The sequence below is a fragment of the Equus caballus genome, chromosome 2 (genome assembly GCF_041296265.1).
Source record: "Equus caballus isolate H_3958 breed thoroughbred chromosome 2, TB-T2T, whole genome shotgun sequence".
Classification (NCBI taxonomy): Eukaryota; Metazoa; Chordata; class Mammalia; order Perissodactyla; family Equidae; genus Equus; species Equus caballus.
In genome coordinates, this window is record NC_091685.1 from 65,248,134 (window position 1) to 65,274,442 (window position 26,309).

General features: G+C 53.6%; 1 protein-coding gene across 1 annotated transcript in view; it reads right to left on the reverse strand.

Annotated features, from left to right (window-relative positions):
• Positions 1–26,309, reverse strand: part of XKR6 (XK related 6) — a 309,836-nt gene that overhangs the window by 15,174 nt on the left and 268,353 nt on the right. Inside the window, exon 2 of the mRNA XM_023636252.2 lies at positions 11,251–11,447. Within this exon, the coding sequence (XP_023492020.1) occupies positions 11,251–11,447 (197 nt within the window). The remainder of the gene's footprint in view (positions 1–11,250; positions 11,448–26,309) is intronic.

Consider the following 26,309-nt stretch of genomic DNA (forward strand, 5'->3'; position numbering starts at 1 on the left):
ACCCCCCTGAGGCAGGAGTTACCAGCCATGGTTTACTAACAAGAACCCTGAGGCTTGAGGCAGTAAACAGACTCGTCAGAGAAGATGGGGCTTCTGAGTGCAGAGCAGGTGTGTGAAGTCAGAGAAGATGGGGCTTCTGAGTGCAGAGCAGGTGTGTGAACCCAGGCCCGTGTAGTCCACACTGGGAGCTTTCTACAATGCAAAACAGGAGGCCGCACCTTTTCTTCCAGGAGACAGTCTCAGGAGACTATCAAGGGACAAGCAGAGGACTCTGAGAGCTCCGTCATTACTGGTGAAGGGGGTGGGGTGGGGTGAAGGCAATGATGGGGCCCCATAGCACCAGGAGAAGGTGGTGGGCCTCATGTTGTCACAGTTGGGCAGAGTTTGCAGCGGCCAGGCTCCTGAACTCCAGGGTCTGGCCAGCTGAGGCGCATGGGGTGTGAACATACCAGAAGGTCTGGAATTAACATAGGACTCAGCTCCTCTCTAGTCAGTGTCAGAGCCAAACCTGACCTCAGGTTGGCCCTGGCATGAGCACCTGACCCCTAGAATTCTTCCTGATGTCCTGACCTACATAACACCTCCGACTGGGTCCAGAATTAAATGGGTCCTTGGGGCTAAGTTTACAGATGAGAAAGTTGAGGCTCAGAAAGGGTGGCTCGCCCATAATCCCACCGGAAGTGGCCCAGCGCACAGGGATTCACCCCGGTTTCCTTCTCTGCATCTCTGTTCTTCCGCCCCCCACCCCAGCAGAGAGGGATCTGTGACGCAGGAAGACATCACCCGTGGAATTCGTATGCAGCCTGTCTCTCCTTGGAAACCTTAAGGAATAGAAAAGATCTTTTGAAGATCACTTAATTGCAGTCTTTCCTGGACCTAGAAGTTCCCGTGAGGCCTGGAGCTCGTGATCGTCTCTGATGTGAATGTCAGCCTAATAATTAAAGATGCTACAGCCCACATTTCACTGAGCTCTCCTCACCTTTTTCTTCCTTAGAATCATAGCCTGCCAGGGCTGACAAGGGCTTCAGGAGCCCCTCCAGCCCTCATTCACATCGCCCAGACCCAGAGAAGACGAGTGAGATTCGAGAGATTTGCCCAGTGTCCCTGACCTCCTTCTAGCACAGTGGACTCATGACCCAGTGCTCCCGCAGCGGCCGTTTCCCTAATGTGGGAAAGTAGGGAGAGACCTCAAGGGAGAGCAGCACTACGAGGAGCGAGGGGTCTTTGTGGGGCAAAGAAAACATTCCAGGATGGACCATGCTGATGGTAACAACTCTGCGAACACACTAAAAGCCATTGGACTCTACACTTCAAATGGGTGAATTGTACGGTATGTAAATTGTATCTCAATAAAGCTGTTTAAATATTTTTTTAAAAAAGAAGCAGCAGCACAGCCCTGCTGGCAAGACCTCCGGGCCGGGCTGAGCTCTAGCAGCGGCTCAGCGACCTGCTGAGATTACCCCAGTCACTGCAGCCTCCTTGCTGCCCCTCCACACTGGAGGCTAAGGCCTGGCCCTCGGCCGTGCCCTCTGCCCGGCACACTCGCCTCCAGAAATCTGCAGGGCTGGCTCCCTTGCATCTTCAGAGTCTTGCTTAAAGGTCACCTTCTTAAGGCACCTTTGCTGGCTGCCCTGTTGGAAGCTGTGGGTGGCTCTGCTCCCCCACCCACCTCTCTTCTCAGCTTACTGTTCTCCTTAGCAGTTACTGTTTTCTCATAGATAAAATAACATATTTGTTTTGTTCATTGTCGGCCTCTTCCTACAAGAAACGCACGCTCCATGAGAGCAAGGCTTCCTATCTGTCTTGTGATAAATAAATGACAAGCAATAGGATATACAGGACTATAAGAGCAAGCCGTTTGGGTTGAAACTAATTCGGCCTGACCCTGTTTGTCCAGAAGGGCCTGCTGTGGCCTGTGAGCATGCATTACACATCTGCTTTAATATTTACAATGTCCCAAAGACAAGAATGGTGCCCTTAAACATGCGGATGTGGCTTCCCCCTTATTGGCATTTCTTTAAGGATAAGCATCTATTCACAGGAACCAAGGATTAATCACCGACCTGTTGTGCTCACCTTGTGACCACTGACCTGCTGACCACCGACCTGCTGTGTCTGCTAAGCATCTCATGACAATTATAAAAGGGAAATTCCTATCATATGTGATGTATGCTCTTTGTTCCAAGATGGTATATAACCAGTCTGTACACCCCACGTCTTGGTTCCCTTCCTCCTTTGGGGAAAGAAGTCCTTGGGCTAGTCCTCAGATCTGGCTCATAACAAACTCACCACAATTTTGATTTATAGATCGACTACGGATTATTTGCGTCGTCACCTGTTTATTGCTGTATCCACCCCCAGCTCCTAGAATTGTGCTTGGCACAGAGGAGGTACGTCATAGCTATTGAATATGTGAATAAATGGCCCAATTACAGTTACTGCTCAGGCTCCTGCACTTGCAGCCCTCAGAGCCTTCCCAGCAAAGTTACACTGGTCAGCCTGCCTCGATGGCCCTCTTTGTTCCAGCATTTCATGCACAAACATCTCCAGGTGGCCAATTGCTATTTCATCTGTGTTCAGTGTAATGAAATCCACTTAGTTTGCTTTTCTCATATTTTTCTGCTGCTTTCAGAACTCTCCCTGGTATGTACATACCACATTTTCTTTTGCACTTAAAAATTTGTTAAGAGGGTAGATATCACATTAAGTGTTCTTAACACAATTTAAAAAAGAAGAAGAACTCTGCAGCTCTTTTTCTCTTGCCAGTTGTTAGGGGCAACCTCCGCCAAAAGGCCTCAGAATTGTGTGCAGATTCAAGCTAGATTGATGCACTAAAAGGATTTAGGTCTCTGTTTAAAATCCTTGCAAATTCTGTTTGAAAGTGTAAGGTTTGTTTTTTTTTTTTTTTTTTTGGTGAGGAAGATTGGCCCTGAGCTAACATCTGTTGCCAGTCTTTTTCTTTTTCCTTGAGGAGGATTGTCCCTGAGCTAACATCTGTGCCAATCTTCCTCTATTTTGTATATGGGATGCTGCTACAGCATGGTTGACGAGCGGTGTGTAGGTCTGTGCCTGGGAGCCGAACCTGTGAGCCCCGGGCTGCCAAAGTGCAGCACACAAACTTAACTACTATGCCACCAGGCTGGCCCCGAGAGTTTCAGGTTTTAATATTCTGTTTAACAAGAAGCCACTGTAGCTGAGGTGGGACTGTGAGCTGGAGATGGCTGGTCAGGGGACCCTGTGTATAGACAGCAAGCAGATATCTGATGGGATAGAGGAAGGGGTGGCTCCTCAAAAGGAGCAAAGGAAAGAGAGAGCTGGACAGAGGCCATCCTCGGGGGAAGCAGAGAGGCCAAGTCTGTGTCCTGGCTGGAGAAGCAGTCACGTCTTTGTGGGTCTCTCGTTTCAGTTGTGGCTGAAGATGCAGACAGCCAGGAGAAGGGATGAACAGGGAACTGCACATATTTGCCTTTATGTATCTGCTCCTGGCTAAGACAAAGACTTGCGATGGGCAGCCCAGAAGCTGAAGTCAGAGGCTGGAAGTACCAAATGATCTGAATCCCCAGAGCATCTCGGAGACAGGCAACTCCAGCTGAGCCCAGGGTGAGTTAGGGAGACAGGCTCTGCCCGACCAGGGTTAGAGCAGGCAGTGGCTGACACTGGTCAGGGATGGGGGGCACAGAAACTCCCTATAACTCTGGACAAGGTGATTCTTTACCTGACGTTGTTTGATCCAGCTGATTGGTTATTTTAATAACAAATTTTACTTCTTGGTGATGAGGAATCAGAGTGGGAAGTTCACAGCTGTGCTGCAGAGCACAGATCCATCACTCCGCTCACACACCAGATCACCATCACCGTCTGGGTGGCAGCTTAACCTAACTGCAACCAAAATCTAGAGATTGACAGCTAATGTCCATATGAGCAGGACTGGAAAGAGACCACAGAAGGAAAAGGGAAATCTCCCAAGAGGAGAGACATGGGAGTCTTCTCTTGTGGGGAGAGGAAGGAGGGAGGGCCTTTTAACCTATCCAACAGCTAAGCCACAGACCCCTGGGCCTTCCCCTCACCCGAGAACCAGACCAGGGGCTTCGCACTTCACACAGAAGGGAAAGCTGACCAGTGAGATGGACGTGGGAGCTGATGCTTCCTATGGGCTGAGTTTCCTCCTCACTAGGGGAAGGGAGTCGTGCTCTGGGGGCCGGCGGCTGAGAGAGGCACAGACAGTTGAGGAGCAGAGAAACGCCAATGGACACTGGCCTTTCCGAAGTGCGCAGAGGCTGTCACTCAGGGATCTTGCTAGAAAAAGAAGCAGATGTGAAGCCAAAGTACAAGCCAGTGGAAGGGCTTTGATGTCAAAGGCGCCAGCGAGCTTAGCAGAGGTAGCTCACACAAGATGCTCTGGAAGACTGAGAACATGTTCGAAAAGCCAAGCCCTGGGCAGAGATTCCAGGGGCAAGAAACAGAAGCATCGTCTTCTGACCTAGTCAGTGTAATTGCATCTGGGGTAAACACACACACACGCATGCACACATGCTTGCTGGAGCTGACAGGTCCATGGCGCATGTCAACCTCTGCTTGCTCCCCACATCAGTGACGGGTTTCTGCAGAGTCCACACGTGTCTGTCTCTTTGAGACTCAGCCACCGCCACCCTTGCTAAGGGCACAGTCACTGGAACCGGACTGCCTCGGTGAAGATCCAGCCCTACCACTTACAAGCCGTGTGGCCGCCTCATGCATATTACTTAACCTCTCTGGATCTCAGTTTCATCATCTATAAAACGGAAATTATAAAAGTATCTGTTCATAGGGCTGCAATGGGACTTTAATGGGTTAATCCATGTAAACCTCTTAAACTAGTCTCTGGCGCACAGTTGAGCTCCCCAAAAGTCTTAATCAGCACTGTTAGTATCATCAGCAGCACCACCACCATCCCCCACCCTCATGCCTCATGCTCCAGGCACCAGAACCGCTTGCCACCTGCTGCTCCATGCTCTCTCAGGTCTCCGTCTCTTGGCATGTGCGGTTCCACTGCCCAGAAATGCCTCCTAAACTTCTCCTTCAAGCGAGCTCCTATGCATCCATTAAGACCCAGATCGAATGTTACCTCCTCCATCATATCCCCAGAAACACTTTTTCCTCTGTACGTACATCTATCACAAAATTTAAAATGCACTGCACCAGACCATACTCTCCTGAAGGGTAGGTGTCTTTGCAAACCCCTTCCCAACACGGCGTCTGGCCCATGGCAGGTACCTGACAAATGGCAGTGGTGTAACACCAGGGGAAAGTGGTCTTCGGAGCCCTATAAATAGGACAACTCCTCAGTGTGGGCTTCACTGAAAAAGGCAGACTCAAGTGCTACGTGGGTGTAGCAAGCAGCCCACCCCCAGCCCCGGTTATGTCCGTGTGGAAGTATCAGAAAACCCCACAAGTAAGGAAGTGATAGAGCTAATGACGCTTGATCCACACCCCCACACCTGACCCCCATGGGTCCTCCTCCATCTCAGCATCCTCAGTCAGGAACCACCACCCCTCCCTCTATCACCGCCTCCACCAGCCCTACAAAGTCTCGTCACTTCACTCTCCAGCACAGCCTCAAATCTGTGCACTCAGCATTGTTTCCCAAACACCCCCAGTCCAGGACCTCTCACCTGCACCTCCACAGCAGCCGCTAACTGCTAATCCTAGCTCAGCTCCTGCTCTCTAACCTGCATAGCAGGAAAGGGAGTCTTCTTTAAAAGTAAATCTGATTGTATAGCTTTCCTCTGTAACCCTTCCCACGGCACTTGGTATTAACTGAAGCCCCTTGCAGGGCCCAGCAAGCCCTGCCGGGTCAGGCCCCTGCCTTCCTCTCCGTCCCCCTCCCACATCACTCTCCTTCCCCCTATCGCCAAGTCCCAGCCATGCTGGATCCTTTCACTTTCGGGAACAAGTCAGGCTTTTCCTACCTCAGGGCCTTTGTATATGCTGTTCCCTCTGCCTGGAAGGCTGTTTCTGCTTTTCCCCCTAGTTGGCGGCTTCTTATTGTTTATACTCAGCCTAAATGTCACCTCTCTGCAGAGGCTTCCTCTGATCTCCCCCTGCCCAAATTAGGCTTTCTCCATCCCCCACCCCACATATCTGTGATCTCAGCACCATGTTTGTTTGCTTCAAGCACTTACCACAACATATTTGTTGTCTAATTGTTTCTGTTCTGTCTCCCCAGAGAGAGGGGAGACAGGAGCACATCTGTCCTCGACATGTAGTACAGCACATGACAATGCATCTTTGTGGAATGGCAGGCTGTATCAAGTACCCATAGTAGGCCAGGCAAGGCACAGTGGAGGTGTATGCGCTGCTCACCAGACCTTCACAACAACCTCAAAGTAGTTACTCTTCCCGCTTTACAGAGGAAGAAACCCAGTTAGGAAATTAACTTGCCCCATGTCTTAAAGTCAGTTGATGGCAGAGCTGGAATGTACATGCAGCTCTGTGTGGCTTTTCCCACGATACCTGACTGCTTTGCATACCCCGTCACAATCCCAAACACCGGCAAAGCTTTCAGCAGACACAAGACTCACTCCCAGTGTAAACGGTATGTCAGGTAATATGCTCCCATTATATCTTCATTTTCATCTTTATTTACACTTTCAAGACATCAGTTTTAAGGAAGATCTTACTGAAATGCCCATATGGCTCTAGCATAATATATGTATTATTATTATTATCATTATGACTATTATTGTTGTATTTTCACTTGAGTCTGGATTTACGGGAAAATTGGATACAAATCCATCTTGCAGGCTGAATATTACACTGTTAACCCAGCGGTGAGTGAGGAGTAGAAGGTGGAGAGATGGCAGAGGTGACAAAAGTGGGAGAGGTTGGCGCTGAGCAGGACCGATGGAGAACTCCCCTATCCCAGCAGTAGTGGTCTTTCTAACCTTGTACGAGCATGAACTGTGTAAAGTGAACAGGGGTTATCAAAAGCCCACCAGAGCAAGGCCAATCAGCCGTGGATCTCACTAGAAAAGCTTGCAGTTGAATTCAGAAAGTGCATCTGCAGGAAAAAATCTACTGCCACCACCAACCAAGGGGCCAGACACTGTGTGAGGCACTGGCCATCTGTCCTGTCATTAAATGCTCAGAATGAACCTCCGCGGTGTGTACTAGTATAATCCCCATTTCAGAAACGAGAAAACTGAGGAACAGAAAGGTTCAGAAACTCCCCAAAGGTAAACAGCTAACAGGTGGCAGGGCCGGAGTCACCTCCTCTTTGACGTGGCCACACTGCAAGCACTCCCACGGCTGGGAGACTCCACGTCCCCAACAGGTGCCCCCCACTTCACAGACTGTCTCCCTACTCTTCAAATTTCTAATATTTAAACTGATTTTCTTTAAGGCGCATACATTTCATGCAGTTTTTTATGGGAAGAGAGAGGGCGGCCCCTATTATCATAAAATGGTCCGGTGAGGAGCAGACATTCTTGAAGTTAAAGAAGAGGAAAATGCCAGACCTTTGCAGTCTGCACTCGGCGACACAGCAGACCCCACCCTTGTCTTGGAGTCGCACAACCCAACAGTGACGGTTGCCACCGCCCTTTGCCCAGCCCAGCAGTTCCCAAATGTATTCAACCATGAAAGCCGGTTTGAGAAATCCCTATTCCACATCCAAACAAACGTGGGGCAACGCTCCCCTGATCTGAGAGGATGGCGTAAAAAGAGGGGTGTGTGGGAGGAAGAGCCATGGGCAGCATCTCTGGGCAAGGCCCCAGAGCAGCATGGCCCTCCTCCCTCCCAGCTCCTCCCCCAGGTGCCTCGGCGGCAGCACACCCAAACAGCCCCTGGCCTGCACTGACCTTGGCCCCACTGGGCTGCCAGATCAGGAGGACTCGTAGGAAGCAACTCTGCTGTCCCCGGTGTTTCCTCTGCAGGGATTTCACATCCAGCCGCTCCATGTTTACAGTCTGAGCAACTCTCCTAGAAAGGGCAGGCTCAGCGAGGAGGCTGGACAGGACGACCCACAGGGCCAAAGGGGGAAAATCTCTCTAGGACCTTGCCCACACCTCTCACCACCGGGCCTGGAAGTGGTGCTACACCCGCTTAGGCACCTGCGGAGCTCGACAGTTCACAAAGTGCTCCACGTGCATCACTGCGTTCCCCCCTAAAAGCTAGGCATTATCGTCACCTCCCCTGCTATACCAAAGAGGAAAGGGAGCCATGAAAAAGTGAAGGGCGATGTCCAAAATCACAGCAGGTGATAAGTGGCGGCCAGGCCCCTGGTCTGGGATGAATATCCTATCAGGAGCTCACCCTCGCGTCATGTTGCCACCCGCGCCATTATTTGTCTATTTGCAGGGCCAGGATGTGGCCAAAGTTTGGAAGAGGAAGGATGATGTGGCTGCCCTGGTAATATGGGGTGGGAGGAAGTGGATTTGAAACTGAAACAGCAAAGGGCAGTTTAGATGGGGGTCTCAGACAGCAACAGCGTTGGGAAAAGGAGGACTCGGGTGGGAGAGAAAGGGCCCCTCCCCAGCCCCAGCAAATCTACCCCTGGAGCATGTTGCCCTGGGCTGGGGAGCTGCAGACGCAGGACCAGAGGACAGGCTGGGAGCAGCGGTTCCGGCAAGCAGGAAGGATGCCTGTCACTGGCACCTCTTCCGGGCACCAGGGGCCCACAAGGGCTTCCTCAAGGCTTGTAGAGCAAGGACGTGCATTTCCAAGATGCCTCTGTGACTGGTCTTCCTCCAGCATCAATCACTGAGCGATTCTCTCGGTGCTGAGTACAAACAGTGCTCTCTGAACCGCTGCACAGGGTCTGTTCTCCGAGGTCCGGGAAGCAGGGACTCCCACAGGCTCAGCCGTGGGCAGCTGGCCACACCAGTTCATTGCACAAGCCAATGGCCTGGCTCCTCGGGCACCTTGAAGAAAGGGCACTTGTGAGGGTCCCCACGTCCCTAGTTCTTCCTGATGCCAACGGGAGTGTGTGTCTATGTGAAGGGGAGGGTGTCCGAAAGAGAAGGGGGAGACTGGCCGGGCTGTCAGCCCCCTCCTCAGCGGGGTTTCCTGCTTAGCGGCCCGATGCCCCGGCTGGAGCTAGACACGTATTTAGCAACTTTCAGCTCTTCTCCAGGACTGGGTTGCTGGTGCTGCAGACAGGCGCTGGGCTCCGGCTCTAGGCAGCTGGGTGCTCCAGGGCTGTGTAAGGTCTCTTCATGACAGTGGGGACTGTGGACACCTGAAAGCTGATGCTGGCCAGCGCCGTCCCACAAAGATTCCCACGGCCCTCCTGATTCCGTGGGTTCCCAGAGGGCAGAGGCTGTGCCTGCCTCCTGCGTGCAGCTCGTGCTCCCTAGGGGCTGGCTGGGTGGTGGAACGGGGCTCAGATCCCAGCAAAGTGTGGGTCTCAGGCCTGGCTTCCCTTGTGTCCAGTCCAGGGCCCACAGATCCTCTCTCCTTGCTTCCGTGAGGGGTCAGCAGGACTGCAGCCAGGGTTTTCTGCGATGGAAGGAGCTGTCCTGGGGCCCCTCTTCCCTTGGGCACTTGCAGCGAGGGCTGTCCTGGCTCTGGAAGTGGGCAGGAAGCTTCACCTGAGATCCACGTTCCCTTAGGGTGAGGGAGCCTGTTGGCAGCACAGTTGGGTTTCGACCCAGGTCCTTGGGCTCTAAGTGCCGGGATGGAGCTCTCTGGCCTGAACGGCTCAGTCTTCTCTGACTGGCCTTTGAAGATTAAACTCCCTTTATGCAAAAATGACTAAGGGGAATGGAGCTTGCAAAGGGCCAGCCAGTCTGGAAAAAGTAAGGAGGCGAAGCTGTTCGATGAAAGGCCCAGAGTTTGGCTGCCCTTGCCAGACCACATGGGACGAGGGGGTTCTGCTGGACAGCCCCTGCAGGTGTTCATGAACTTGGTGGCACTGAGGGCCTGCTGCAGCACCTTGAGGAGCTGTGGAACCCAGAACTGAGAACCCAGGAGGCCAGGAGGTCCCATGGCCAAGGAGAGGTAGGGCATGGAGAGTAGACCCCTCTCCCCCCACTGCCTTGCTACCCCATGCTCGTACATGCTCCTACCCTCTGGAGCCAGGGACCTCTGGGCTGAGTCCCTTCAGAAACATCTCTGCTTGAATACTCCTAGTGACAGGAAACTCATTACTTCCTGAGACAGTCTTTCCATCACTGCATAGCTTCTGCTGTTTGAAATGTCTCTCACATGTTGAATCGATAAGTCTCCTGGTAGCTCCCTCTGCCCTTTGGGATGATCACTCTTCCCCCTGGCATCCCTTCAAATGCTGGGATTCACCTAGGCCACGTCTTCCCCTGACTAAATGTCTCTGGTCTCCCTGATGTGTCACAACCTCCAGGCCCTCCTCATCCTAGACCTTCTCCCCTGCCGGAGCTCCAATGCCCCTGAAATGTGCTCGACCACACGTCGTGTGAGGCACGACCACAGCACGTCCAGGCTGGCCTGACCATCGGCGGCCTGCTGTGACACTGCCTTGACCACGAAGTCAAACCTCAAAAGGGCTCCTTGGGCAGCCAGGTGGTGCCTAGGGACGTCCCGCTGCTGTAGACCAGTGCTGTCTGGACCGGGCTCTGAGGGCTTCTGCTGCTCCTCGAGCTCATCTGGGGCCACCGTGGCCGGGAGGGGGGTGGGGGGACCAGTGGGCGGGGTGAGTGCGGCTCTGGACCTCCTCTCCCCCATTCAACTAGACCAGAGCTTCTTGAGCCTCTTTTATAAACGGCGCTTCAACATGAGCTTTGCTGTGAAGCAGGAGCACCACAGCTCAAAACTGCCTAAAACTGCTGGTGCTGCCTGACATGACTTAGTCTTTTTGTCACATGCTATCTCTGAGCCATCTCCCCCATCCCGTGCATGTGCAAACAACTTGGCTCAGGGAAGCGTCAAAGAAAAAGGGCTGTCCCTCCAACTGGGAGACCCAGGGCCCTCGCTCTGCTGCTCCCAGGGACATTGAGACCCCAGATCTGCTCTGCTGGTATGAATCACAGTGGTCTTGAGTGGGCGGGGCAGGCTTGCACACGGGTGTACGGGGAACGTCTGTGCCACTCGTGCACTCTTGCTGTGGGCTGGGTCAGCATCATACGGGGGCCTGGGTGTCTTGAGGACTCAGGGATCAGGATGGGCAATGCCCATAGCGTGTGCTGAGCACTGAGAGTGCAGGAGGCGGCCACCAGGTGGTCCCCGGATGGAGGGTGGGGGCCTGTCCCAGCCCTCGGGAAGGTCGTTTTCCCAGCCTCCGGGGTGGGGGGCACTCACAGGGCAGCGTCTCTGCGCTGTTCTTCTGGATCATTATGCAGAGCTGTAGCACCAGTTGGGGGGCGCTCTCCAGGAAGGTCTCGAGGAGGCGCAACATGTTGACGTCTGCATATTCGTACATCATAGCCCAGTAGAAGCGTCGCTGGTGTTCCTTCCGCCGCTGGCTCTGAATGCCCAGGTACATGGTGCGGATATACCTGCCAAGAGAGACGGGACAGAAGACAGAGAGCGTGGGTGGGGGCGGGCGCTGTGCAAGGGCCCTGCCGTCCCCCAAAACCAAGAGCACCCTGTGCTGGGGTCCCCGCCTTTGCTCTGAGGCCTTCCAGATGCTTGGGCCAGCTCTAGGGGTTCTCCCAGCCCACCAACGTGGTACTAAACCTTCAGGGTGGGCTGGGGTCTGGGGCAGGCCAGGGGAGGGGTCTGACCTGCTTTGTGACCCTAGGCAAGTCCTCCTCCCCGCCCCCCGCCTGGCCTCAGTTTGCTCATCAGGAAAATGAGAAATAAGAGAGTGGGACCAAATGGTCTCCCAGGGCCTGCCAGGGAAGCATCACAGGTGAGCTCGGAAGGCAGGCGGTCGTTCTCAGCTCCGGGTCCCAGGGGGGTCATGCCAACTGGGTTTCCCCCTCTAGTGCACAGCCCTGCCCCTCTCTGGAGGAGGAAGGGTAGGGAACTGACATTTGTAAAGCTCCTACTAAGTACCAGTAGCTGGCTGGCCATATGTTGCCCGGGTCCCAGGTGACAGGCGGGTAAAATTCCCATGTAGGACAGATTTGGGACAGCTGGGCTCATTAGCACAGGCTCCATATCTGGATGGAGGAGCCACTGGGACCTGGCCCCAGGCCGCTAGACACCAAAGCCCATGCACCGCCCTCCACACAGACACAGAGCGCGCAATGGCACCTGCGTCCAGGAGTCACACAAATGCACCCAGCCTGCTCCATCGGGGAGGGACAAAGGGCAAAGGAAGCAGGTACAAGTGGAGGGCATGGGTTCTGTCATTTTCTAATTGTGGTACCTGGGACTAATTACTGCAACTCTGTGTCCTTGTTAGTCTTCTTAGGAGAAGAATCATGGCATTGCGGGGTTGGAGGGAGATTAGAGAGATAATATGTGTGGGAGGCAAGCATCCTGGGCCCACGTGAGAAAACCCCATGCCTCATTTTACCCGAACTTTTGGAAGCTGTCTCCAAGCCATGGTCAAGGGGAGAATTAAAAATACTGAGTCAGCCAGTGGTCTCCGGGGCCAGGCCAGGGCCAGAGGGGCTGGCAGCACCAAGCCGAAAGCACAGTGCAGAAAGCATGGCTTTGTGGGCCCAGGAAGGATCAAGAACAAGAACCATAAGCCGGGGGCCACAGGCAATCAGACAGAACCATATGTGCGTCCCTGACCGTCCCCTGGGAATGTATGTCACTGTGCCTCCTATAGCGCCGAGACTGAATCATAGATGGTGAGAGCATGGCTGACACCCAATACCGTCCCCACTGTCCTCGAGCATTGTCAGAGGCCCACTTGGGGCTGCTGGACTGTCCCTTCTCTGCTCCCATCACCACCACCACCAGCCCCCGTGCCTCGATGGAAGAAGAATGCTCCCAGCTGGTCTCCCAGCCCCTCTGGTCCCAGAACAAGCCCTTCTCCACACAGCGGGCAAGGTGCTCTTTGAAAAGCACACATGCAGTCACGTCACCCCTTCCTTCCACCCTCTCATGGCTTCGAATAAAATCCAAGCCCCACCCTTGGGCTAATGGGACCCTGCCTGCCCTCTGGCCCCACCTCCCGTTCTCTCTCCTTTCTCCCATCTTTTCTGTCTCTCGCAGAGCACAAGAGCTTGTCTGTTGCTCGCGCCGTCTCCCCAGCCGACTTGCGTCCTCCAGGCTGAGCAGTGCCGGCAGGTCAACCCTGCCACAGCACGTGAAGGCGGCCCATGCCCACTTCTGCAGCAAACTGATGAGATGCAACATAAAGTGGGTCACTGAGAGGGAGCAACAGGGGCAGTAGGGCGCTGCCCAAAACCTTGCATTAATGTTACAGAAGCCCATGCTTAGAAACAAAGATGCAAAAGCATACATTTGTAAAATAATTTAAAACTGTAAAGTGATGCTCCTCTCCAATTCCAAAGTGGCGGGCCTCCCCCCAGTGCTCTCATCATGCACTGGAGGCATGACGGGCAGCGTCCAGGGTGTCCCAGGGTGTGCCTCAGAACCCTGTGACCCAGCGGTGTGACCTGAAACAAATGTGCGCCCGCCCGACACCGGGTGAACAATGCTGTGCCATCTCTCTGGATTCCCAAGAGCCTCCAGGTCACCGTGTCTCTGAGGGGACCCACCCGGGGGTGCTGCGACGGTACTTTATTTCCTCTGGATACACTCCCTGGAGTGAACTCTAAGGGGAGGAAGGCCAGGAGGCAAACGGACTGCAGGGGCTTCTGTCAGGGAGGGTGTGGGGGAAGGGCAGGCGGCCGGCCCATCACCTCCTGGAGTCCCTGCCACGCCTTGTGGGGCAGGTCTGGCCACCGTCATTTAACACATGGGGAAGCTGAGGCTCTGAAGTGAAACGAAGCACTGAGTCCCAGTTCTGCTCCAGGTCTGTCAGTCACCGGCTCTGTGCTTCCCACACGTCACCGCCTCTCTCTAGGCCTCCCCAGGAGTTCCCCAAATCGAGGGACCGGGTAGAGGCTCCGAAAAGGCCAGGGAGGTTGTTGGACCTGACCTATAAAGCTACAGGGTCACTGAGAGAGAGACAGAAAGACAGACAGACACAGAGACAGAGAGAGACACACACACAGAGGAGAGGCACAGAGAGACAGAGGGAGAGACGGAAGAGGGAATGGAAAGAGAAAGGAGAGGGAAGCAATGTGAAATTTGGGGCCTGAAGAAGAGGACTAAGAGGAAGAGGTGAGGCAACCACAAGCCCCGACAGGGAGGGCCCGCTGTGTTATAGGTGGTTTGGGAGGGGTTGGGGGTGGGCAGACTCTGAATCAAGGGCGAAGGAGGGTCAGACTGATCAGATCTGACGCTAGCTTGGGAGGCAGAGCAGCTGGGGACAGGGGTGCCCCGGCTGAGGGGCTGAGGCAGGGCTGCAAGTCCAGAGGTTCCCCAGCAGCACCCAGAACAGCCACATGCCCAGCAAAGCTTTGGTGCCGTGGGTCTCACAGGTCGATGTGGTCTCTGTGATCTAAAACTCAGCTCTGTCCCCATGTGGTAACCGCAACACACAATGCTGTGGGCCACAGACTCCCACAGGGACCGGACCACAAATCTATACTCTCTCAGGGGTACACTCAGACCACAGACTCTGCCTCTCCAGACTCACATGTGGCCCAAGGTGGCGAAATGACTACAAGACAGAGTCAAGCTTACCCATCCAGGTCCCAGGCCAAGGTGACATGAACAGATTCACCTAGGTCTGCCCTGCCAGGGCAAAAGGAGCATTTGATCTGGCCCTCCCCGCCCACTTCCCCCAAGCCACACACCCCTCTCCCATCATGGCCAGGGCAATGGAAGGCAAGGGGCCCGGAACATGCTGATTCAACTACAATGTCTGCCAGAGAAACCAACTCTGAATTCCCTCTGTGAGAGCATCCTAGGGTACGGGAAGAAATGAGGGTGAGAGTGGGCGAAGCCAGACCTCTCCCCGCGGGATGATGAGCAAACAGATTCTGGGAGCCCAGCGTGCACCAGGATCAAGCCCAAAACTAAATTTGGAAATCATGCCTCCTGGGACGCCAGCTCATACAGCCTCCCACCTGGGACTAGGAGCTGAATCAGAGTCCAGCTCAGGATTTCCCGATCAAGTGCCTTCTACCTATTCTGCTCCCTCAGTCTCCTGCACCCCCCTCTTCTATCTTTAAGTCCTTGGGTCTCCAATAAAAGACTGAGGGCCCACGTAAAATCCAGCATGTATCTAGGTAACCTCTGGGGCCGTCCAGCCAGCCGCCTCTCGCTAATCCTCCAGACCCCGTGCAAAGACAGCCTCCGCTCCCGGCCACAAGGTGGCGCCAGCCCCTAAGCCACGCAGAGGGCCGCTCCGCGGTGACCTCATCGCCAGCGGGGGCTCCGAGGGCCGGCGGGCGCCCTCCTCCGCGGCAGCGCGGGGCTGGGGTCGGCGGGCTGCCCCCGGAGGGCTCGGCGTCTGCAAGAGAGAAGGGGGGCTGCTGCTCCCCCAACCCTCTTCACCTTCTCCCAGGCCCTGGAAGGTTCCAGAAGGCACCTCTCCCCCGGGAAGGTAGTTCAGGGGAGAAGACACCCACCTCTCCTCCACATCTCTTGTCACCTCCTGTCACCCCGTCTCTCTCCCAAGATCAGATCCTGAAACGCGTGGGCCTAAGAGCCGCGAGGCAGCGTGTCCTCATGGAGCGAGGACTGAGCGCTGGCCTGCTCTGCGGTCAGAGGGCTGCACGTCCCGGAGAGGTCCCCGCCATCCGCCCGGCACAGGGACTGGCTGGGGGTCTCTCAGCTGCCGCAACGTTTAGAACGTCATCCTCTGTAAGCAGGCGGCTTCACAGAGCCTGAAGCCCGGCCTAGCATCTTGACAAATAACGCCTGATGTTTGTGTGGCCCTCACGTGTGCCGGGAGCTGTTCAGAACACTTTGTACTTATTAACACACTTAATACCCGCAACGACCTTATGGGGCAGACGCAGTGTTGCTCCGTTTTACAGACGGCGAACTGAAGCCCTGAGGTTAGGAAATGCACTTAGTTTACCCAGGTAGGTAAGCGGCAGAGCAGAACTTCAAGCCCAGCCGTCCAGCTCGAGGGCGGCGCTCTGAGCTCCTGCCGCACGCCTCTGAAGGCTAGACTGTGGGTCTCTTTTCCTCCGAATTTAGCACAGGGGAAAAGCACAGTTTGCCCAAAACACCTGGGCTCTCTTCTGGGTCTGTCACTGGCTGTGTTCCCTTAGAGATCAACTCCTAACCTCTCTGAGCCTCAGTTTCCTCATCTGTAAAATGCCTGGCCCAGAGCAGGACCCCAGGACATGCTGAAAGAATGAATGCATGCAACCATGCCCCCTCAGAGGGCCCGGGGGGGCGCCAATGACATAATGCCTGTGAGAATATCCAGGAGACCAGAAGCCACAGATGGCAGCTATTACTGCCCTGGGAGGTGCTCTCCTCCTGTCTCCCCCTCAGCACATTCTGCTTATTCTCCTCCCAGTTCTCTCTTCTCCCCTTACTTTGTAAACCATGGAATTGTTTAAAGTTCCTTATACCTGCTTCCAGGAGAACTCTCTAGTCCTCTGAGCACAGTTTCACTTTTACACCAGCCCTCTGAGGGGGACACATTTGTCATCTTCTTTTTCCCATTGGCTCATTGAGGCTCAGAGAGATTGAGTGATATCCCCAAAGTCACACAGCCAGTTGTGGTTCAAGCAAATCAGAGACAGTCTTACCCAAACTGTGTTGCCCCACTGAGAGTTAGCTATAGCTCTCCATGAAACTGGCTGGGATGGGAAATAGTAATTTCTTCAAGGAGTGGGACACTGAACCGGTTCACCTGTCTGGGCCTGCAGTCCCCTGCTGCTTCTTATGACACTCTCAGAAATGACATTTTGAAACCTCTGTTATTCCATAGCCCATCCTCAAAGTCCCAAATAGGGCTGAATCCGGGCTTTCTGGGGCCTGAAGCTTAGAGAATCCTCTTAAGCAAAACACTAAGGTCTACCAAACATTTATGATAGAAATAGCACCAATTCTTCACACTTTTTTTCCAGAAAATAAAAGAAGAAACAGCACCTCCCCATTCATTTTGTGAGGCCAGCACTGCTCTGGTACCAAAGCCAGACAAATACTATAGAAGAAAATAAGACCACAGACAATAGCCCTCACAAACATAGAAGCAAAAATCTTCAACAAAGTGTTAGCAAATCAAATCCAGTACCTAGAAAGAATGACACACCATAGCCAATTGAGATTTATCTTGGGAATGTAAGAATAGTTCAATATTAAAAAATCAATCAATGTAATCAACAATATTGATAGGAAAAACTACACGTCATGTTATTGATGCATAAGGAAAGCATTTGACAGAATTCAACATCCATTCATGATTTTTAAAAAAAGACTCAGCAAACTAGAAATAGAAGAGAACTTCCCTGACCTGATGTGCGTGAAAAGCATCCACAAAAACCCACAGTTAAGGGTAAAGGAATTCTTTCCTCTTAAGATCAGGAACAAGGCAATGATGTCCACTCTCACCACTCCTACTCAACATCATACTAGAAGTCCCAGCCACTGAAATAAATCAAGAAAAAGAAATAAAGTACATACAGATTGCAAAGAAAGAAAGAAAACTGCCCCTGGTTGAAAATGACGATTGTCTAGATAGAAAATCCCAAGGAAGATACAAAAAAGCTCATAGAACTACTTTGCTAAACGTACTCATTAGTATGTTTAGCAAAGTCTCATGATACAAGGTCAGCATACAAAAACCAAATCTATTTCTATAGATTACTAACCAACAATTGGAAATTTAAATTTTAAAAATATATACCATTTAAACTAGCTCCCTCAAATGAAATGCTTGGAAATAAATCTAATAAAATGTGCAAGATTTGTGTGCTGAAGCTACAGAACACTAGTAAAAGAAATCAAAGAAAATCTAAGTGATAGAGACATACCATATTCATGGATTGAAAGACTCAATCTAATGACAATATAATGACAATTCTCCCCAAATTGATCTGTAGATTTAACATAATTTCAATAGAGGTCCAAGCAGGATGTTTTGTAGATATAGACAAGCAGATTATAAAATTTATATGAAAAGGCAAAGGAATTAGAACAGCGGAAACAATTTTGAAAAAGAATAAATTTAAAGAACTCACATTACCTGATTTTAGGACTTATTTTAAGGCTATAGTACTTAAGACAGTGTGGTATTGGCAAAGAGGGAGAAACACGGATCAATGGAACAGAACAAAGAGTCTAGAAATAGACCCACACGTATATGGTCAATTGATTTTACACAAAGGCGCAAAGATAATGCAATGGAGAAAAGATAGTCTTTTTAATAAACAACATGGGAACAATTAGTCATTCATATGCAACAACTAACTTAAAATGTATCATAGATTGAAATGTAAAACTATAAAACTTTTAGAAGAAAACATAGGAGAAAATCTTCATGACCTTGCATTAGTCAAAGAATTCTTAAAAAGGACAGCAAAAGCTGTCCATAAAAGAAAAAAATTGATGAATTAGAGTTCATCAAAATTCAAAACCTTTGATCTGTGAATGACATTGTTAAGAGAATGAAAAGACAAGCTACAGATTGGGAGAAAATATTTGCAAATCTCATATCTGACAAAGAACTTGTACCGAGAATATAGGCAGAACACTCAAAATTGCCAACTCAGGAAGAAGGAAGGCAGGAAGAGCTGGAGCAGAGCAGAAGCGACGAGATTTCCCACCCACCATCCCCTCCTGTTCCTCTCTGCCCTGGCCAGAGTCCCCTTGGGTCAGGCCTTGAGGACCCAGCCACTGAGGAGAAGACTCTGCTGATGACACCCCAAGGGGGGAGGTGAGGAGTGGCCGTGGGTGCTGACTCACCCTGGGGCTGCCCTGAGGATAGGGAATACATAGGTAGGGGCTACAGGATTCAAGGCAGAGTTGGCCCCACAGCCCTCTCCCCGAGGCCCCCTTAGGGCAGCCCAGCTGTTGAGGGGGGCCTGCTGATATGAGGGGTAGGGATCTTACTGTCTACTTAGGTAGTTGAATAAGCAGGATAGTCTTGGGTGGTCTTAGCAATCTCCAGCTAGTAAGTGGCTTCTTCAGGAGCCCAATTCTTTGAGCTCCTGTATCCCGCCCGGGGAGTGGTGGTTGCCTCACAACGTGCCTAAGACCCCAGCATGGCCTTCGTCTTTAAACTTCCCCTAGGAGGGGAAGGAGGAACCTGAGATGAGAGGTGGCATCCATCGTGAAACAGGAAGTACAATCAGGCCTTGCAGGCACACAGATGGGACTCCAACCTCAACTTAATGCACTCCCCCAGGCCTGCCTTCCTCCTCTGTGTCCAAGCCTCCCCGCAGAGGGCCAGCAGGTGTCACTGTGAAGAGGCTGCCCCTCCAGAGCCCACATGCCAGTCAGAGAGGGGATGGGACCCCAGGAAGCCACTAGAAATCTACTGGGCATACCCTGGGTGGAGGCCATGGCGGACCCTGCATTTCACCTGCAACCCACAAGTGCAGAGCGAGCCCCACTCGGGAGGGAAGGCTGGGTCCTGTAGAAAGGCCGCCAACTTTCCATCCTCGTGGGCGTCTGCGGATGCTGCCCTGGCAGCAGAGCTGGAGCAAGACCACACGACGCAGCTCCTGCCCTCCCCATGGGGCTCCCAGGGTCTTGCCAACTGCTGATGTCCCACCCCAAAGAGTGTGTCTTGCTTAGCAGCACTCATCCGGGCTGTATGGGACTCGTTCACAGTGACCACAACCTGAGGTGTCACATACTTTCCCCCTTGTCACAGGCTACTGAGCCCATTGCCAGTCAGCGAACCACTTTGTTCTCTTGCTGGCCCCGGCCCCAGGCTCGCTGCTGATTCTCTCCAACCAGGTATCAGAGTGGCAGCCTCTTCCCTTCAGCCGGCACAGAGCTGCAATTGGCTGCACGCCGTGGACTCCTGGCATCCTTTCGGGCCCTGGACCGCCATGCACTTGGCTCAGTACAAACAGGATGCCGAGGCTAGGGTCGTGTGAGGACACGGCTCTGGTCCTGGCTGCCAAGCTGCTAGGCGGCCCACAGTGTCTGGGCCACCAGGCCAGGCCCCTCAGACACCAAGAGAAGGAGCAGTGGGGGCTCACTGGCTCCTAGGGGGGCAGACCTCAGTAGGGAAAGGTCCAAGGAGGGGCTCTTCCTCTCTGCCTTCATGGACCCTGGAGCCCCCTCCAGCCCTGTCCTTTTACCCTCTCCTCTGTCTACTCTTCCTGCCCACAGCCCACCCCCACCCCCAAGAGCTGGGGCGGCATCCTGCCGTTCTGACCCTTCTCCCCTCACTCCTTCCTCCAAACGCCCCTCCACTGCTCCCCCCAGGCCTCCCCCAAACACAGCCTCAGCCCTTTACTCCAAATGGCTGTTAAATGCTGCAGAAGCCTCAAACCAGCAAGTCTTCGGGGTGATGCTCAGAGGCAGGGACAGAGGAGACAAGGTAACAACAGCACAGCGTAACCTTCCGGGCACTCAGCAAGCGCCCCGCCTGCGGCTGTCCCTGTGCCATCTCACTTAACCCCAACTGCACGAGGCAGGCATCGTTACCCACCTTGGAGGTGCGGAGACGGAGTGAGGAACCTGCTAGTGTCACCCAGCTGGTGTCTGCTGACCTGTGCACTTCCCAAGAGCCCAGTGGACTTTCTTCCTAGCAACAGCCACAGGCGGCTGTGCAGGTGTGTGAGCTGTGATTAACACCCGTCACCTCTGCGGGACCCTGGCCCAGGTGGGTGTGCCCCCAGCCCGGCTTGGTTCCCCATTCCACCGCCAGCCTCCAGCAGAGCGCCTAGCACACAGGAGCAGCCGGCAGGACATCTGCTGACCAAATAAGGTAGCAGGCTGGGCCTGAGTCCCTGCCTCCGGACCTCAGAGCCCACGGTCTGAGTGGCTTGCAGGATCTGGTCACTCCGGAGTGCCCTGAGGTGAGGAGGCTGGAGGGGCCCAGCAGTCTGAGGCCATCCTAGCCAGCAGGGCCTTGGCTCACCAAGGAGGCCCCCGAGGTCAGGAGGTGGGTCTGGGCCTAGGCCAAAGCAGGACTCAGGACCCCCACGGCCCATCCAGGACTGTGGACCTCAAGCCAGGGCTGCCCTGTCACCAGCAGCCAGGCCTGCAGACAGCCACATCTGGGGCTGCACTCTGACCCCTCCACGGCCCCAAACTCCTCCAGCTCTTTCCCAAGAGACGCAGAAAGCTGGCCTCGAAGGCAAGACATACTTTTTCTCTGAAGCTAATAGTAATACAGTTATTCACCTGAAGAGTTGTTTGCTGTTTTAAAAAAATACCTTTATATTTTTGTCACATTTAAATACAAGTAGCCATGCCTCCAGGGCCACTGCGAGTCATCTTTACCCTTATCCTGAGTGGGTGTGGCGCACACTCTGTCTCTCACACATACACGTACACACAATCACACTCATACACACACCACCTACAAGAACACACTCCACACAACACCACACTTATACACACACACACTATACTCACAATGTACACACACTTTACACACAAACATCCCCGGCGTGTACATGCTAACTGTACATGAAGCTCATACACCCACGTAGCCACAGCACAGAGACACGCAGGTACAAGCTACCATATACAAGTACATGCTGCACACATCTAAGGCCCATACTCACAGACACCTGCAGGCACACAATCACATCTCTGCGTCAGTCAGGTCAACCCTGGATTACAAGGGTGTGCCCAACCCCGACACCTCCCTGCCTGCCCCCCAGGGCTGCCCTCCTGGCCCTTCCCTGTCATCACAGCAGGCACAGAAGACAGAGGAAAAAGCCAAACCCACATCTAGCCACTGGGCTCTCTTGGGCTGGGAACTACCTCAAGAGAGAACAGGGCCACCACAATGACTAGTAAGGGGAGAAGTGAGAGGATGCAGGGGCTCCGAGTCCAGTGACATCCTGCCCCCATAGCAAGGACAGAGCTGGGCTCTTACCAAAGCCCCCAAGGCCCCCTGATGTCTGAACTTGAGAAGTGCCCCCCAACCCTGGCCCTGTTAACGCTTGTTCTACTTTCCCTCCACCCACACCCAGGGCAGGAGACGTGATCGTGTGCCTGCAGGTGTCTGTGAGTCAGGGCCTTAGATGTGTCCTTTCCATTTCTGACCACATCCCAGGGCTGGAAGGGTCTAGGGCCAGGTGGCCATGCAATGGCTGTAGGAGAAAGTGACCCAAAGGGGGGGTGGCGGAGGCTTCAGGGTCCCAGGCTGCGTGGAGTTTGTGTAGGAACCTTGCTGGTCTGGGGCTCATTGCCTGCTGAGAATTGCTGAGCTGGTCACCAGGGGCCACCCAGGAAGGGTGTTGACTGGGGAGCTCCAAGGCTGCTGTGCTGCCACCTGCATGCCACTGACTGTGCCCAGGTAGGGCCCCCTGTGCTATTCTCTGGGGTCCCAGATCTGGTGTGAGCAGCAGGACAGAGCAGAAGTCCTTCCAGCTCTTCCACATTCATGGATCTCAGGGCATCTGCACCTGAATTGTCACAGATGGGATCAGGGTACAGCCTGCAAGCTCCGCCAGGTCACCATTCTCACCACCCGCGTTTCACAGATAGAAAATCGAGGCTAACCTGGACTTTTGACCCAAGTGGCTCCGTACTGGCTCTGCATCCAGGTGCTCAGTCTCCTGCTTCCCTCACCACTCTCTCCCACACCTGCTCCCTGTCCCCTGGCCACACCTCATGGCTCTCCATTTCCAGAACTTCCTGGTGTGTGCCATCTCAATGTCTTTGCTTAGGCTGTCCCACTGCCTCGAGAGCCATCCCTGGGCAGGGCACAGCTGTCCTCCACATGCTTGCTCCCTGCCCAGGTCAAATTACTTCCCTCCTCACCTGCCCATTGTGTCAGGTCCCCAACAGAGTAACAGGGCCCATTATTGGGTTCCTATGTACCAAGCACAATGTGAGCGCTTGACATATAGTAAGTCATTTCAGCCAAAAACCTTATGATTGTCTGCAGATGAAGAAACTAATGCAAGAGGACACGCCGGGACGTAGCTACCAGGATTCACCCATGGTTGGACTCCCGAGAGCTGCTTCTCTGTCCTCCTGTTCACTATCTTTCTCTCATTCCCTCTCCCCCCACCTCATTTGCCCCTGTTAACAACCCTATGAATTAGATCGTCTATTAGTCCCATTTTACAGATCAAGAAACCGAGGCGCAGAGGGATTAAATAGTGTCGCCCAAGTTGGAATGCCGAATTTAAGACTCCCTTTGTTTGCTGTGTTACATGTCTCTGTTCCCACCCTCAGAGACCTCTCTGCTCCACTATCCTAGCCTTCCTCGCAGCCCACTCTATGCAAGAGTCCCTTACATATACAGACGCCTCTCCAGCTAGGTTTTAGCTCCCAGGAGGGGATCCATACACTCGGTGTCCCTGGCCCACCATGGTAGACGTGTGATCAGAGATGCTAAAGTGAATTTAGCCCCTGCTCTGATGGAAAGCTGGTCTCATTTGACCAAGAGATGCTGCACCTCTAGCTTCAAATACAGGAAATACTCGCCCCCAAGATAGACGACCAGAACATGGACAAGAGCTCAATTAAGCCAGGAAAGATTTGGGTTAGACACAAGAGAGCTTACCAACCAGCACAGCAGGATAAGGCTACCACAGGACAGGTTTTCCTCCCCTGTCTGTAGAGTCTAAGAAGAAAGAAGTCAGTCTACGGGGGCTGTCAGACATCGGACGCCCACAGCTCCTTGAGGTGGGAGGCTGGACCTGCCCAGGGCCCTCGCGGCCCTAGCAGATTATCACAGGCACAGCTAGGTGCTCCCAACGCCCACGCGGCCATGTACACGTGTGTGTCTGTGCACAAGTCCCACCTGCGGCCTCCCTCAAAACCAACCGAAATGCAGCCCCCAAGCCTGGCAGAGCAGGAGCAATGCCAACACAGCCCCGGCTGTGGGCCACGGGCTCTCTCTCAGTATGAGAATGGACTCTAGAACCTTCCACCGCCTGACTGGCCCTGGAGGCCCCTCCGCTCCCCCACCTCATCGCCCCACCCCCACTCTGGCTGAGATGCCTCCCGTGTGGAGGAAAGGTGGAGGGGCCAGCTGCCAGCTCAGCCCTTGAGAGCAGCACTTCAAATCGGGGCTATATTTAGCTCTTCTCTCCAGCGACCCTGACATCAGCTGAGCAATGGTGGCAGGCTCAGGGCACACATCTGAGAGAGCAGGCGTGAAATGGCATTTCTTTGCAAGGGCCCAGGGGAAATAGCGGGGGAAGCACCATGAAGCTCCAGGGAAGGACATGGCTGCAGGGGGTGTCACCCACTAGTCTCCCCAGACGTAGGGTCTTGGTCTCAGGGTAACCTAAGCGTCTCTCAGCATCCCAGGGCTCAGAAGAGCGTAACATGAGAGGAAACTGCACCCCTGGCCCTGGCTCATTTCTCACCAGCACAGCGGGCCCAGTTCCTGCCCTTCTCTGAGACTTTCTCTGACAAACTTGATTAAAAAGACACAAACACCTTCTGAAACCCACATATTGGAGAAATGCTTTTTGTTCCCCATTATAAGCTCCCAGGAGGACAGAGACCAAGTTCTAGGTTTTGGTTTCTCTTTGCATACCTGGGCCACAGCACACAGTGTTTATCTCATAAATGAATTGGGCAGCCTCTTAATAAAATCCTTGAGCTCTAGAAAGTTCATGCATTTATATTCCAAGCTCCCAGGGCTGGTGTAAGGAAAACTTCCCTCTTCTCCTCGCTCAGGGTCAGCCTGTGTCTCCGCTGGGAGCATCCAGGAGCTGGAGCCCAGCTCTCGGGGGCCCTCTTCTCTGCTCGACTTCCCTCCCTCTTTTGTCCTCAAGCCTTACTCTCTGACCCAGCCGAGGTCCCCACTCCCGGCTGAACATGTGACTGTGAGCGATGATTCCTCTCTCTAGCCAGCACTTGCCCTTTCCGCCCAGGCAAGCGAGCCCACGGCCGGTGCTGCGCCTGTGCTTTTCTGCTCGGAGTTGGAACCACTGCCACACCCACAACAGAAAGGCCACTTGCCTTCCTCCAAATTAGTGCTGAAGACTTCTGACAACAGGCCTGACAGGTGTTGCTGTGCCTGTGTCCTGGTAAAAGGGGTTTGCTGGGCTCCGAGACAGCCCGTGTGCACACAGGCTGCCTGAGCAGGATGGGGAGACTGGCTCTGCCTACACGGGGGAAAACAGCGGCCGTTCAAAGCACCTCTCAACTTTAAGGGGGACCCGCTGACCCAAAGGAAAGTCACCTGCACTTTGCCAGGGGATTTGCATCATGTGAAAAACACATAAACATGCATCCACCCAGTGCAACGGCCCAAAGGAGCCCTGGGCCAGTGGCAGGAGGACATGCCTGCCTCGGTCGTAAGCCTCAGGGGCAGGGAGTAGCTAAAATCCTCCGGTGTCCCCTTTCCAGCCCACAGGAGTCTGTGGTGAATGAATTAATCTGAGATGTCAGGGGAGGTGCTTGGCCTCCCGCACCACCTCCTGGGGGTGATGCACCCCAGTGCTTTCTTCTCCCTGTGGGCCACCTCATCCTTTCCTTTGCTCTCAACTTTCAAACTCTCATGAGCACTCCAGTGCAGCAACCCAGCCCCCTCCCAACTGTATTCGAGTATTCAACAGCCATGATTGAGCTCCTACTGCATGCCAGGCACAGCGCTAGGCCTGGGGATGCAGCCCTGTCGTCCTTGCTCCGCATCGTGCTGCTTCACCATCCCATGGCTCTGTTGGCCCCGATGGAAGACACAGTCACTATGTCAGTGGTGTACGGGTTCAGTACAGGTTCTGGAAACTGCCCTCCAGCCGTGAATGCTGCCATTGGTGAGTGAGGAATGGACCGAAGAATCCATGTGATGACCCACTGACCCACTGATGGCTTTGACTCTGGCCTCAAGGCTGTCCTGCTACCACCATGTCCTGGCTGTGTGGCCTTAAATGTCCTTTGCCCCATATTTCCTTCTTAGTGAAATGAGCAGCTAAGACCAGAGGAGCTCTCAAGCCCTGGCCCTACAATGACCCTGCAGACTTTGTAGGGCCTAGTCTCCTACTCAGAGATCTTTCCAGATCAGAGGTCGCCCTGCAGGACTAGGGTCACCTCTTTCTGAAGCCCCCTCACCACCCACCTGCGGGACTTGGGACGTCTTCCCCTGGAGCCCCCTCACCACCCACCTGCAGGCTTTTTCCTGCATAAGAGAGGCTCAGTGTCTCCCAGGAGCGCAGCCTCTCCTCATCCAAGCCCCCTTCTATATCCAGGCCCCTGTTCCAGCCTGGAAGCTGGACAATACCATGTGTGCTGATGCTGGGGCCTCCCAGGGAATAGAAAGAAAAGGTGGTGTTTATTCGATTTGATACTGTGCCAGCCAGGGAGGCCAGTGGCATTTC